At 36.0% G+C, this 15,993-nt stretch overlaps 1 protein-coding gene and 1 non-coding gene across 2 annotated transcripts; one reads left to right on the top strand and one right to left on the bottom strand.

Moving 5' to 3' along the window:
* Positions 1–1,801: 1,801 nt before the first annotated feature.
* Positions 1,802–10,910, bottom strand: LOC106056454 (uncharacterized). Its single transcript, XM_056033184.1, has 6 exons — positions 10,495–10,910; positions 9,706–9,840; positions 8,869–9,119; positions 7,737–7,862; positions 4,945–5,173; positions 1,802–2,568 (listed from the first exon to the last, which is right to left on the bottom strand). Exons 1-6 carry the CDS (start codon positions 10,508–10,510, stop codon positions 2,375–2,377), a joined length of 951 nt encoding a protein of 316 aa, XP_055889159.1. The 5' UTR covers positions 10,511–10,910; the 3' UTR covers positions 1,802–2,374.
* Positions 10,911–15,398: 4,488 nt separating this feature from the next.
* Positions 15,399–15,480, top strand: Trnas-uga (transfer RNA serine (anticodon UGA)). Its single transcript has one exon. It is a non-coding gene; the product is annotated as a tRNA-Ser (tRNA).
* The last annotated feature ends 513 nt before the right edge of the window (positions 15,481–15,993 follow it).

Raw genomic sequence — 15,993 nt, 5'->3', positions numbered from 1 at the left:
TATAAACTCTGTGTGGTAAAAGTTTTACATATCATTTCTCCCACATCTAGGATCAAGTTAAAACTTTGCACAATTTTTTCATTGGCCTTAACAATAGGCTACATCAGTGATGCCCAAAATACGGCCCGCGGTTCAGATTCGGTTTCATCCGGCCCGCCGAAACATCAGCTCAAAGTGTAGAAAATCACGTCTCAACAAAAAAATATTAAAATCTTTCCCTACCTTAGGGCTCTCCCTATTTCTTTGATCGATTGTGGTACTGATAAAAAGCCAACATTTTTGTTTTATACACGAAATGTAGCTGTTTTGAAAGAACGTAACACGCAACATCCTAACACAAAAACCATGAAGGCGGAACAATGAGACTATTGACCAAAAAAAGAGACAAGACAATAAGTCTGCTGAAAGACTAACTACAGGACTGATTATGTCAATAACAAAAAAAGTTCTTGCTTGCAGTGATTCATTAAAAGAAAGAATGCACTAGAAGCACATGGTAATTACAAGGCGAGTGAAGGATATGGCGTAAAAATCTCCATTCAAAACTAAGAGACAGGCAGCAGATTTTGAAATGTTTTCTATTGCCGCTAACGAGTACACCAACCAGGGCCGGTCTTAGGCCACCGCAACCTATGCGGTCGCAGTGGGCCCTGCGCTTTCATAGGCCACGCGCTAATTCTAGATGTAATTATTAAGCAAAATATATACGAAAAATTCCTGGAAATCTCCTGAATTTATTATAATCTCCTGAAAACTCATACAAATCTCTTGAAAAATAGACAAAATTGTCATTTGTGGGCGTCATTCATTGCGGAAAACGCCAATCCTACGCGTGATAAAAGAAAAAAGGCATTGTCAGCTTTCATGTAATAAAATGTAATAATCGGGCGAATTCTCACCTTAATCGGAAGCTACAATACTTTATTTACTTTTATAGTTACTGGCATATAAATATGCCAAAGGTTGCAAGGTTCGTAAAGTAAAGTTAATTTGATCGCAATTTTGTACTTAGTAAAGTCGAATTTTTTTTTTGAAGACAAAATCTTAATTTTCACTTATTATCCTTATTCCCACTCAGACTAGGCCCCGCGCAATCAGTTACGCATAGGGCCCCGCTATTGTTAGGACCGGCCCTGCCACCAACATATCTGATACTGATCCAAACTTTGGGATTTATTCGAGGCACAAACAGCAACTTTGAAATCATTTTTTTTTTCTAGTTAATTAAAAAATGAATTATGCATTCTATCAAAGAAATGAATCTGAAAGTTTTATTTACAGCCTTTGGTGAAGTCGTTGATAAACGTTGAATTCCAAATATAATCAAAATACGAATAATAGTATCATGTTTTTCCTCCAAATGCAGATATGTGGACCATGTGTAAATTTTAAATATAAAAAAGTAATATATTGTCATATTGTTTGTCCAAACAAGGTGTTCACAATCTCTGCATTAAAATCAGGTGTAGAATAAATGTAGAAAAGAATTTCTAAATTCTATTGACCATCCCATTTCCTATTAATTTTTAATAAACCTGAAGGGTGGCTCATTTTGAAGATATTGCGGAATAATTTGCTTATTCATTAAACATAAATAGTAAATAAAAAGAAGGCTGAGTGATAAAGCACTTAGCATCCAAAATAATCGGAATCGAGGGGTCCTGGGTTCGAATCCTAGTGAAGACAAGACCTTTAGATCATCTGCCGTATAGATCACAAGGTCTAAAAGGGAAACTCAATTAATAATCAACAGACAGGCATCAGGAATTAGACTTATTATAAATGACACAAAATGACAGGATGGTGTTAAAAGAATTATATATTTATATTGTACATTGTTTCAAAACGTAAATGGAACATCATATATATGTTTAAACAGTAAGATCTTCATCTTTTCCATTTTAAATAAATACAATTTAGTCATCTGTTCCATTTTCATAAATAATTACATAATACTATTTGAAATTGAAATGATTTCTATCCATTAGTATTGTAAGAAAAACAATGTGTCAAGGATTTTCATTCTAAAATATGTTCTGGGAATTGACTTGGTTTGTGTTTATTGGTTTAAAAAAACACAACTATGTCCCAAATAAATAAAAAAAAAACACTTTCAGTCAGAATAGGCTGAAATAGAAGTTTCCTAGAGTGTGACTGAAGGCAATACGAGATAGATAGATAGATAGATAGATAGATAGATAGATAGATAGATAGATAGATAGATAGATAGATAGATAGATAGATTACAATAATCTTCCCTTTATAAAACAACATGAGGGGAACAAAGATATCTTAGCTGACTGGTAGCAATACTTTCTATGTATTCAATAAGGTCTTAATGCATTCAATAAAGAGAAACTTTTCATTAGTGCCACTAGCAAGTTAAATCAAAAGCCAAGTCGACCAGTGGTAGAGGCATGTACGCTTGATTGGTCACGTATTTTTGCATGTCCACGTTCCCGTGAAGTGTCCACTGCAAGAATCCATCAATCACACCAGTTGTGAAGTTTCTGTAAATACCTAACTTTTTGTTGTCTGTAGTCCGGCACGCGTGGGCAATATGACAGGCTGTAACAGAGGAACACATTGCTCTTAGAGAAAGCCCATGGGTTATAAAGAAAAACATAAATATTTGAAAAAAAAAAAAACTTAAATTAAGTGTGATTGTATTAATTAATTTGCATCAGTCATGATATTAAATTTGTCATAAATTTAGACTAACAACAACACATCTATGCGATTAGAAATTTTATTTGTTTTTGTTTAGTGCCTTTTCATCCTTTCTCAATGTGCTATCCTCCTATCACTTATCAGGACCAGTTGGGAAAAAGTGGGTAAGAAATGGCAATCTATGTGTACGTTACTGTGATTGCTTTTTAAAGCTGTACGAATTACATTCACAGGACCTCTACAGGGAAACTAATTTAACTTATACTCATACCTATGTCAAATATATAAATATTCTTTTTATTTTCCTTAAATTCTTAAAAAAAACTATCCTCGAAACCCACTGTGGAAGACTACCAGAAAGCGCTAAAGACTACCAGAAAGCGCTAAAGACTACCAAAAGGTGCTAAAGACTACCAGAAAGCGCTAAAGATTACCAAAAGGTGCTAAACACAATCAGAAGTTACTACAAGCAGCCCCAACGTGTTGTATTTGGTCGAAGGAAGTTGTATATGGTAAGAAGACTTTGTACATACAAGAAAACGTGTTGCGCGTGTCACGATAGTACGATCAAGGAAGTTCAGATGGCGATCCTTGGGCTAAGCATATCATTAATCATTATTGTATTTTGGTATATTTTGATTGATTAGTTAGATTTGGCCTCAAATGATTTCCTAGAAATATATTTTAACCCTGATGATTTTCGCCATGAGGTATTCCCAAATATGACGTTTTTTCTAGCCTTATGTCTGTCATGAGCTAAATTTGTCTCGAATTACCCGATGACTATAAGTGGGTTTCCCTGAAGCTTATAGCTCATCAAGACCTTATTTCGGCTAAAGGTGGCTAAGTATTGACCAGAAGCCAAGACCTTATTTCGGCTAAAAGTTGTTGTGTGCTGGCTTGAAGCCTGTGACCTTTTTTTCTGACCCTGATATTTAAAAAGTTGTTTTTTTTCCCGAATGAGACAATAGATTGCCTTATGTCATTTGATTATGTATTTTTTTTGTAATATGTAATTTGTGTGATGTATCATACAATTTTGGAGTGTGGTTTTTTTTTTGTTTTGAAAAGGCTTAGAGCATGCGCCCAGTTATTTATACATTTATTTAACTCTTCATTAAAAAAAACACTATTTTTAGACATGTTAACCTTGGACTTTGTTAAGTCTTATGATGTGTAAATATATACCTAGAGGTTATACTTGATAAGCTAGGAAATAAAGTAGAGGCCGATATACCACTGGACGAACGTACCGTACCTCAAACAATGACTGGTTGATCTTAATAACCTAATTCTAGCTAAAGGACAAAGGGGGACTAGTTATTACCAATAAGGTCGCACTGGGACACTTATATTGACGTTACATCTCGTTGACTATTTGTACCTATACCCGCTACTAAGTTAATAATAGTTCACATTTGATGTAACAAAAGTGCTCGTATTTTGGGGATGCTTTTGCCATTTTCCATCGTTATGTTACAGGGAGCCTGTAACGCTACTCCAGGTCCCCAGCAATCTAAAGGGGGGGGGGGGGGGGGGCAAAGAGTAAAAGTTTGAGAAACACTGCTTTAAATTGCATATAGGCCTGAATAAAATGGCTTTACATTGTAATTTCAATATATAATAAGTAATAGCCAAACAACGCAAATATAACAAGCCAAATATTTTGAAAATATTTAAAAAAAAAAAAACTTATCAAACGGGAAGAACTACAAAGCCACTGTCATATATCTCACTATTGTAGGAAAAGGCTTCCTTATTCCATGCAAAAAAAAAATAATTACCACTAATTGATTAACAAACTGGTAATTGTTTTGTTGATTCATGTACGTTCATCAACTATAAATAATTATATAGAATTTCAACTTGGTCTGAGAATGGGAAGTGGGAGAAATAATGTGTACAAACATTCTAGGAAACAGAATGAGTTCATATAAGCTTTGTAAAAATTCCACAATTTTATAAGCATTTCACAATTTTTAAATAAGTATCTAGGTTTATTTGACATTAGCTTTGACACAAACTTTTTTTTTTTAATCTGGATAGTTTCTTTAATATTTTGTTTTAAAATCGTAGACCTTATTTACAAGCAATATAGATTAATTTCCCTTTTCTGACTGTAGGCTCTAGTTCAATAATTGTGATAAAATATTGCGTCTTTAATCAGCATAAAATTATGAGACCTAATAACGGTTTCGGACTTTAAAAAAATGCATTCAGAGTATTACAAAACAGCGAAGTTCTAATATTATGTAACCGGAAATCTTTTTTTACCTTCCCAGAGCAGGTCATCCAGGATGTCGCAGTGACCAAAATCCTTGACCTGTACTCTGACCTTGGTACAATTGACCAGGTCATATATCTTCTTGTAGTCTGTCCCTGGAATACAGCACATGGGTTTCTCTTCAGATAGTTGAGACATGTACGCCAGAACTTTCAATTTTGACTCGATTGGCTGTAAAATCATTGCGTTGACACTCATAGGGTCCAGAAACACAGAAGCCTGTACCGTATACATAGAATACTAACATAATTAAAGAAAGTGAGGGAGATTTAATCCCAGACCGATTGACTCTAGATTTGAATGCAATATGAATAAAGAGACAAAGCCTAGTCAGGTGAGAAAGTTAATGTGTTATTAGTAATTGGTTTGGCTTAACAATTATATTCAGTTTTGTTTCTTTATTATTCAGATTTGTGAAGATATTTATATTGGATCTATGGGTCAGGGCCGCCTTTAGGTATAGGCAAACTAGGCAGCTGCCTAGAGCCTCCAATTGTTGAATTGAATATCCAACAATGTCTCCACTACGGACATTTCGAAATAGGAATTTCAGTTATTTATTTGTCCATTTAGAGTGAGACGGGCAGGTTTTTAATACATTGCGGTTTTTTTTTCCATGTTTCTTTTGATTATTATTCTTTTTTATTTCATTTGGAGCCACTAATTAACTTCGCCTAGGGTCTTCAATTATCCAAGTCCGGCCCTGTTTTGGTTAAAGTGTTCTGAATTTCTATTTTTTTGTTGTTGTTTTTTTTTTGTTTATTGCATCAGTCATTTTGAAGTCAGTTCATTATAGGAAATTATTATTACAACTTGTTTATATGACTGTGGAGCCCTATTTTAGAGAGACACTCCCATCTACATATATAGCAGGTTAAGTTGGCTTTCGCTTGGTAGTATAGATCTAGAAGCGGACATTTTTGCTTGACACGCTTTTCTTCTAGGCCCTATGGCTATAATCGTGCGCGCGTGGTTTTCTTTGTATTTAATATAGGTGTTTTAGCGTATAGGAAGTAGTTTATATTAGGTGCGTTTTGTTGACTAGAATATTGTGTGTGTGTGTGTTTACGTCATCCTTAGTTTATGCAAAACATAGCTTCTGTTGTTATCTGGGTAGCTGGTTTTGTTGGTTCCCCGTTGTAACGGTACGTAAGTACATAGTTTTATTAAGTAAGCTGATCTTTCGGGACGGGTGTCGCTATTGAAAAGTTCGTTGTTGTAGCGGCATTGCTAGATCTAGGTTTTCTTTTCGTTTCAGGGTGTTTAGCTTGGGCTATGTGCAAGAGTGTCGTCTTCCGCCCTTAGAGCTGTATCGTAACTATCGTTGTTAGAGGTGTTGGAGTGTGCGTGTGGAAGGTGTGTTATTGGTGTGATATTTGAATAATTATTAGTGAATGCTGACATCAATGATATTGATGTACATGTAAATATGTTACTAAATTACAATTAAGTATTATAAAATATTGTTCCTGTTAACAACTGTTATTATTCGCTAAATGTTCAGTTGAATAACTTTTATTCAATGTTCGTAGTTCACACGCTATTAACTTTGGATTCTTGCTTTATACTGTCAGGTGAGGTGTGGGGGGGGTAAGAATCCGGGACTTCAATGCAAGTGTATCTTACCCTAGTTAAGTAAACAGCAAACCCCTCCTCCTGACAGCTATGTTTTCCCAATGGTCAGTATCAATGTCCACTATTTTGAGGTCCCATTTGATTACATCCACGTTTACGCAAGGAAGTGGTAATTCTTGTATAAACTAGCTCCAAACACAAAAACTGGATTTTCTGTGTCTCTGTAATAACATTGGGGTAACTTACAAGATTTGCTATACCCACACATTGTAATCTGCTTATGTCTAGTCCACAAAATTCCCTATTCCATATAAAGCTCGGCCTGAATTCAACAGCAACGTTGGATAGTTCCATAAGTATATAGAGAAGACGGAAAGGTTAAATTCGCGGATATATTTCTCTAGTCACCTAGCTTATACCTGGGAACGACTTGAGAACAAACAATGTCACCCGTTCTCTCAACTTACAGACGCTTCTCTATTTGTGACGAAGAAAAGAAAAAGATGAGGCTCAGGTGTCACATTAAGCCTGCTTTACACTATTAAGTTACATATTCAAACAGTTACATACTGTGGGACTCAGGGGTTTCCAAACGTTTTGATGTCAAACTAGTACATAATCACATCCACTCTATACGTTCCAGTTTACACTGTTTAAACAATTAACATTCATTGGAAGAAGTAGTAGTCAAAGTGATATGTACTGAAATCTAAAGAAAAATAATAAAGAAAATATAAAGAGAAAGATTTAAAAGAGATTTTGAAATCAATAGAAAAGACAAACTAGACGTTATTAGTTACGTCATCTTGTCAGTTACGTCATCTTGTCAGTTACGTCATGTTGTCAGTTACGTCATGTTGACAGCTGACAGTTGCAAACCAAATAGTGACATTTACTTTGCGCTTCAAGAGAAGGAGCTTAACTTTTGTTTTTAATTTTACATGACTAAAAAGAGCAAAAAAAAGGTGTCCAAAACTTTTTAAAATAATTCCTGATCAACACGTACTTTAGTGTATACACCAGAAACACCAAGAATCTAGCTATTTATACTATCTCTAATTGATGCAGATATATAGGCTACACCTATCTGTTTAAAAACCTCTTAGATCGTAAATTTGAATGTTCTTATTTACAAGAGTATATCTAAGTGTTAAAGAGAATCGTATATCCTTATTGTTTAAATATTTTTAAATGTAATTCAAGTGACCTGGGCTATTGTTCGACTCAAGTTGACCATGACCAGTGTGTCATCACAACCAGCAGAGTGACACAACAAAGAAGTTTTATTCCAGTCTGCCGTGGCTACAATCTGTCTTTTCAAATGGGTTTTAATCTGTCGGAAAAAATAGTGAACATTAAGAAAAAAAGGTTTTCTTTCAGACCTTGCAAATCTTTAGGTCAGTTAATATTAAGGTCATCTGTTGTTGTTGTTGTTTTTTTTTGGCAACGGCTAACGAGCAGGGTGTCATGTGGCCAGCGAAACAACCAACCGCCTTGACTTTCCAAAATTAACTCAGGTACCCATTTGAGTTGGGTGGACTCAAGGGCACCCTAAAAATCCAGAAATATAAAATCCCAGTCTTCGCCAAGATTCGATCCCAGGACCCCAGGTTCGGAAGCTGGTTAACCACTAAGACACCGCGCCCCCGAAAGTTGAATAACAGAGGCATTAAAAATGTAATATACTAGAACAATATAAAGTACATATTCACATTTAGACACATAGGCAGCCATCGATGTTACAATCTGTATTACATTAAAATAATAAGCTGTGTCAGGATACATAGATTGTAGAGATCAGAAATTATTTTATTTTATTACAATACCTTTATTTAAGTCAGAACTTCATGGAACCAGGAACCAAGAACCTGGAAGGCTGATTTAAAATAAAGATTTTACTATAATTTTCTCTTTCCCCTTTCTCTCTCTCTTTCTCTATTTCTCTTTTTTTCACTCTGTCTCTTTCTCTCTCAATTCCCCTCTCTCTTACTTTCTCTTTCTCTTTCACCCTTATCGTATTCTTTCTCTCTCTCTTTCTCTCTCTTTCCCCCTTCTTTCTCTTTCTTTCCACCCCCGTCTCTCTCTCTCTTTCTCTCTCCCTCTCTTTTGTTTTAGATTTGTTTCTTAAGGTTTCTTTAAAGTTCCTGAACATCTCTTCTTCATCTCTAGGTTATTGTAATGAATTGCTTAATGAATGTACAGATGATCATGGAAGCAAAGAGGAGATGACTGTGTTCAAACAATTTCACCGTGAAAGTCCTCAATGACATTTTGAAATCGATTGTTACATAACTATTTGTCAAAGTCTACATCTATGACCCAGACAATGATCTACATACCCACTGTGTCGTATTGAAGTACAACTGAAGAGCCTGACTTTCGCCCTCGAGACCTGAAATCTTTCTGGGTTTAAAATCAGGAGAAGATAGGTCAGTCTGATCTAAGTAGAACCGGTCCATGCCTACCGCGATGTAGCCGTGACTTGCCAGGTTCGACAGGAGCGTGGAGTAGCTTTCAGACACAACCCAACCGTACAGACCTCCGATAAACACAATCGGGGTGAACTTCCCGGTTGATTTAGGAAAGAAAACTGGAAATCATACAACAAAATAATAGTTTAAAAGATTGTCATATCTATATCTATCTAGACATGTTTACTAAGGGCCTTGTTGAGTGGTATGATACATCATTGATAGTCTGTGAGCAGTTCTCTTTTGCATTATTAAATTGTTTTAAATTTTAAATTGCTTTAATAGTAGTGTATTTTTATTTTAAAGCAAGTCTTGGATAATTAACTTTTAAAATTTAACCATTTGCTTTCAGAAGACAAAAAGTGTATGAAGAACCTCAAGTCACAAAATACTCTATAGTTGACAGACGGGCAGACAAACAAGACTGAATAGCGGATATTTTTTTTTCGGTGCCTCTTAAAAAAATGAATTAAAGTCTCACTGAGCTTTGGCTAAATATTCAGATATTTTAATCTGACTAAGAAGTAGTCATTAGTCAACTGTGAGACATTTATTCTCACTCTATCTTCCCCTCCCCCCTCTCTCTCTCTCTCTCTCTCTCTCTCTCTTCTACTAAGTATAGAACTATTTATCTATCCATCCATCTATTCATTAATGTATCTCAACTTAGAGTAATTATCTATTGAGTTTTAAAGGTGAGGTTACCTTTTGTATGCAGGGGTATGTCGTCTTTCTGAGGTGAAAAGTCAAGGGAGTCAACACCGTACTGGCCGGGATTGTATGGGTTATCTCCCTGAGAACTGACCAGACAAATAATCAGAAGAACAGTCGCTGGTATACCTGAAGATTGACATTTAATTTGAGACAGTTGGAAATGGGTTTGGTAACTTAGAAACGAGTTTTCAAGTTACAGATCTTTTTACAATTACTATACTATGGCGAATGATTTTTGTACATGGCGGAAAAACAATAAATAGCATCCGTTTCTGGTGTATCCGACTCTTGCTCCAGTCTCCAAGCTATGGGTGGAGGCGGGGGAGGGTCGCCTGTAATAGAAGAGGCAATCGGCGCTGCAGATAACATCCTCCGAGCTATTGGAGCTGTCGTTTTCATGCAGTGGGCGCCTTCACATTGCGGCATGAGGGGCAATGAAACTGCAGAAACCCTCGCAAGGAAGGGTGCTTTGGCAGCCACACACCTCGAAGCACCAAGCACGTACTTACAAGCAACGGCACAAATCCGAGCACTCATTCATGAGAAGTGGTTAAAGTCCTGGGAGGAATCCGACAGAGCACGAGGTGTCTGGCAGCACATACGTCACCCAGATCGCGACGATCCATGGTGGCGACTGAGGAGGTCAGAGCAGTCAATTATTGCGCAGTGCAGAACGGAACACTGTCCTATTGGGGCATACTTTGCCCGGTTCCGCACGAATTCCTAGGTCTTTAAAAGAATGGGATTCGAGGATATTGATAATGACGATGAATCACTTACCTTGTGAAGGCTTCATTCTCAGTCACTACTTTCAGAAAGATGAGATCAAAATGTTTCTAAAATATTTTGTATGAGCTCTATCGTTATAAATAATGATAAAAAAAAATATTCAAAAAGACCGAAATTTGGAAGGTGTCTTGTAGTTTTCTTTAATACAAATATCCAACAATGTTACACAGACTAGGCATGCAGTATTGTATATCACTCTGCTTTCTGTTTTCTGAACAATTAGTTGTTCTAATTGACTTAGTGGGTTTAAAAGAAAAAGAACTTGTTTCCGGTTTACATCTATTTGAATAATTTACTAAAAGTTTAAAAGAACTATTAGCACTAAAAAGTTTGCTTATTCTCTTTTTAGCTAAGAAACAATAGTCAGATTGAACGATTGTTTCTTCCAAAGATAACATTAGTCGACCTTCACAGTATAAACAAAACTTCTATCTTTCTATTATCTTTATCATTGTTATCTGCAGACACCCTAGTAGTTGAACTTATTCAGTCTTAACCTTAAACATTGCGTTCTATAGACGTTTACTTTTAAATTGAATACATCTATATATCTGGACCTGCCATTTAAAAAAGAGGAGACATCTTTTCGTTATGACATTAAATCTAGTTTTCTGTTGATACAACTAGGATAGAGGACCTGACGACAAACATATAATTTCTTCCTTAAAACTCTGACCTGCATAGTGACGTGTAGCTTCCAAAGGGCCTTGTACTTAAACAAGCGGCGAATCCAGGGTATGTTGTAGTAGCGATCACCACCTTCCCAAAGCAACTCAGTCCTCGATAAATATGTATGGTAGAGAACTTACACATTTCGGTTAATAATGAGCTGCTTATTAATACTTATAACACATTTTAATATTGTATCACCCATCAATCTCTTTAATATAAATTCACAAATCTACAGGAGGAGGGGAAGGACGTAATATTGTGGTTAAAAAATATTGGTCTAAATTAAGCTTAGGATCCTCCCTTATCTTAATTTCTCTTTATGTTCCGTCGCGTTTAGGGAATCTCGTCAAGAATAAGATCTAGAGGAATTTTCTTTATAAATCTTATATCAGCTCACTCTGTCTGTCTGTGTGTCTGTCTGGTAAAAAGTTTGTACACGTTTTTCTCCCACAACCAATCCCGGATGAAGCTGACATTGGGCCTACTTATATCTTTTATCTGATAACGCAAGAATTTATTAAAAAAAAACAAATTAGTTTTCTTCTTATCTTTATCTTATATAATACAGACGTTACTTTAAAAAAAAGAAGATGATTACGTCCTACGCGTCATGCATCTAGTCATGACTTAAATTCAGCCAAGTCACTGGTTTTCCTGGCTGGCTCAGGCAATATTATTCTCAAGCAAACTACAGTTACCAAATTCTATGACCGTAGCTAAATGAAGTTTTGAATTTAAAAAAAAAACCGGGGATTTTTTAGTTTAAAACCCCAACAGATGATTTTGTCGATAAAACTTCCCCTTTCGATATTAAATCTAAAGCAAACTACAGTCACCTGATTTCAAGAGCGTATTCAAGAGAGGTTAAATGTTTCTACCAGTGGCGGGGCTCAATTAATATAGTGAAGTGAATAGTCATCTGCCGAAATTGAAAAACACTAAATGTGGCTCAACAAAGATGGCTAAGACAGATTTTAGGAGTCAGTTATAGAGATCGGGTCAAAATCAATGATATCCTATGCTGAACTGGGAGTCGACCCACTATTAAGATTGTCACAGAGCGTGGCATGAAGTTTGCGGGACATATTCTCCGATAAAAATGAATTACGCATAATGAGTTGCGATGATATCCTAGTACAACTTGGCGCCACACATTCATGGAGATAGGAAGAGGCTTCAGACATTACCAGTGACAGATTTTTATGGAAACAGCTTGACGGCAAATGCGCCGAACGGTGCGGGAGAGTCTAAGTCAGTAAGAAGAGCAGATTAGGTTTTTGAAATAAAACTTTTCAATTGCAGGAAAATGCACTGTAGATACCTCAGAATATGCATTTTGTTGACTTTCAATACCAGAAATAGTGCTTGGAGGTGGGGCTCCGCCACGCGCTGGGAGAGCTCCTAGCGCTCCCCCAGACCCCCTGCTAGCTATGGCGGGGAGTCTACAATTTTTTACACTTACTCCAGAAAGAACGTATTCTAGGGCACAATAAACGTCTTCCGAAAGAATGAAGGGTCAGAATGTAATAAAGATTATATAAATATTTTAAAAAAATGTTCGCGGAGGGGGGCGGGGAAAATCCCCCCAACCCCTCCCCCCGAAAAAAAATCTTGGCTATGCCCATGCTTATTATGCAATCGTCAGCAAAAAACCTGACATTTGTTCCTGAACTAATGCAATTTGGTAAATCATTTATGTAAATTAAAAATAGTATTAGACCTAAGACTGTTCCTTGGGGTACTCCTGAGTTTACTGTTATTGGTGTTGATTTAGAGCCATTTATTATTACCAGGGGCGGACTGAGTATGAAAATCGGCCCGGACATTAACATGTAAACCGGCACACAAAAAGCATGTCATATGTTGTATTCAGGATTTCTACGGTGGGAGGGGATTGGAGGGATTGCCCCCCCCCAACCGCAACAAAGACACACACACACATACACACAAACACACACATATATATATACATCATATGATCCAAATTTATTAAAGTTTTGTTGTATTTTGTCACATTCCCCCTTGTTTTGTCTTTTACAACGCTTGAATATCAACTCACGATGTCTGTCTGGTAAAAGGTTTGAACCCGTTATATCTCCCTCACCCATTTCGGGATCAAATTGAAACTTTGCAACAATTATTTATCGGCGTAAACAAAATATGATTTAATTTAAAAACAACAACAAGTAGCTAATTAATTGTCGGTAATTAATAATTTGGTTTCATTTTGAGATAAGGGGAATAAATGCTACTTAATGAGAGATGTGAATGTATATAAGGATTTATTTCCCTTTTTACATTTTTTACTTATTTTCTCCCACTTCCTATTCTCTGATCAAGTGGAAATTTTACATAATTATTCATTGTCGATGACTATACACGAATTAATAAAAAAACTTAAACAATTAATCAATCAATTAGTATTAATTAATTTATTTCATTTTATTTAGCAGAAAGGGAGCTAAACATGGCCATATTGACCTAAATGACAGAAATTACAATGTTTTTTCCCTTCGATTTTCTTTTTTAAAGGATTTTCTTTCCCTTTGCTTATTACTTCTATCTCCTTTTGGGGATGATCAATTCATTTGTGCATTACTCCTGACAATCTTCTAGATTCAGGGGACGCCACTAATGAGCTGTGACATAAAGTCCATGTTTCAACTAGAACAGAAGATGACACGTCCTCGTTGTGATAGAGATACAAGCTGTTAGGAGAGTTGCTGTTTTCTAATGACGTTAGTCAAGTATTGCTCAATCTTTTTTTTTTCAGACTAAAAACTTGCGGCTCGTGTTTCGCACATATATACTAAGAATTGAGAGTGTACACATACGTAGGCGAAAACAAATTTGTAATAATAAATGGCTCTAAATGAACACCAATAACTGTTAACTCAGGTTTACCTCAAGGAACTGTCTTAGGTCCACTCTTGATTCTAATTTACAAAAATGACCTACCGAATTGCACTAGTTCAGGGACAAAAGTCAGATTATTTGCACACGATTGCATAATATATAGAACAATAAAAACAACACAGGATATAGGAATTTTACTAAGAGAATTAGATGAATTACAGAAATGGGAATCAAAGTGGAGAATGTCCACCCATAAAAATTTTTTTTGGTATTGAAGAAGGTAAAATTCTACTTATTGATAAATGAGGCTGTATATGTGGAGCTATTCCCCCTTTTATATTTTGTGCACCTCCCCCCCACCTCCTTTTCCAACTCTAGGATCAAGTTGAAATTTTGCATGTTTAAAGTCGGTGACGCTATATGAGTCAATACAAAAATTAACCAGTTAGTTAATCAATTAATTTTATTTTACATATAAAAAGGGAGCTTATTCCTACATTGTTGAGATATATGGCTATGTAATTGCGTTGCTTTCCCCTTTTTTAAAAGATTTTTAACAAATATTTTGCTTGTTTTAATGAATAGTGTTATGCAGTGGAGTCACTAGGGTCGGTGTCACCCGGTGCGGTAAGCTTGTGTGTCACCATCACCCCCTTTTCAAGAAAGAATAATCTACATTTGTGAGCTTCACCATCACCCCCTTTTCAAGAAAGAATAATCTACATTTGTGAGCTTCACCATCACCCCCTTTTCAAGAAAGAATAATCTACATTTGTGAGCTTCATCATCACCCCCTTTTCAAGAAAGAATAATCTACATTTGTGAGCTTCACCATCACCCCCTTTTCAAGAAAGAATAATCTACATTTGTGAGCTTCACCATCACCCCCTTTTCAAGAAAGAATAATCTACATTTGTGAGCTTCAGAAACTTTTTCTCCTAGCGTCTACAACGCATTATTTTTCTCCTACTAGGAAGATTACAAGTCAAATAGAACTAAATGCAGAAGGTTTGGGACATGTTGATACTAAACTGGGAGAGACTTTCGAGATTGTAATTTTTATTTCTAAGAGTTTCATTTTTGCAAAACATTTTTCCGACTTGGGTGTGACCTCCTTGTGTCACCCAGTGCGGCCCGCACCCACCAAGTGACGCCACTGGTGTTATGGAGTATATAAGCAAGTTTCTGATGTAACAAGGAGTAAAACTATGCGGATAATTTGATTACAAGCCTACAAGTGTAGCCTCTAGGCTGAATTGATTCTGATGTAACCACGGCGTTTAGAAATTAATACGCTCACAACGGATTGTTTGGTCTAGTTGTCTGGAGTTACAGGTAGTTACATACGTAGTTACTTCAGAGTGTCAGCTGTGATGGCCGAGTGGTTAAGGCGTTGGACTTGAAATCCAATGGGATCTTCCCGCGCAGGTTCGAACCCTGCTCGCAGCGTACCATTTCTTTTTTTAAATCTTTCGTGATGGATTTTTTTAAATGTAGTTTTTAAACTAAAATGATTTTAATTTTAAGCTACACATTCTTTTCGTAGATTAAAATTAATATGAAACTGTACGTTGTTTAAAAAAAAGTTTAACTAAATATTTTTGTATAATACGGTACCCACTAGCGGATCTAGAACTTTGGAGCGGGGGATGGCCATTGTTTTCCAAACCCTAACGCCCAGTAAACCCTGACCCAAAGCATAAACGCGTGTACAGCATATATATATATATATATTAGAATTTTAAAAAGCATTGTTTCTCAACCTTCGGCAGAAAAAAAAAAACAGAAAAAAAAAATGCCATGTTGACAATTCCTTAGAGTCATTAGACAAAATGAAACACCTTCCCCTGAAACAACAATGACAAAATAGAGGCCGAAACGAGAAAAAGTGTCATCCTTGTCCTTGCTTGGTATTTTCTTTTGAGCACCATAAGGTTTCGTGAGTTTCTGTTCCTAAGGGTG

Source organism: Biomphalaria glabrata, chromosome 6 (genome assembly GCF_947242115.1).
Source record: "Biomphalaria glabrata chromosome 6, xgBioGlab47.1, whole genome shotgun sequence".
NCBI lineage: Eukaryota > Metazoa > Mollusca > Gastropoda > Planorbidae > Biomphalaria > Biomphalaria glabrata.
Note: the sequence above shows the minus strand (reverse complement) of the source record. Positions and strands in the feature narration are given on the sequence as shown.

What these genes read in the sequence shown, in the direction of transcription:
- LOC106056454 (XM_056033184.1), bottom strand. An exon ending in CATACCCCTGCATACAAAAG is followed by an intron (nt 9,120 to 9,705) that starts GTAACCTCACCT and finishes TATGATTTCCAG; the next exon opens with TTTTCTTTCCTAAATCAACC. An exon ending in TGAGTCGAACAATAGCCCAG is followed by an intron (nt 5,174 to 7,736) that starts GTCACTTGAATT and finishes TATACGGTACAG; the next exon opens with GCTTCTGTGTTTCTGGACCC.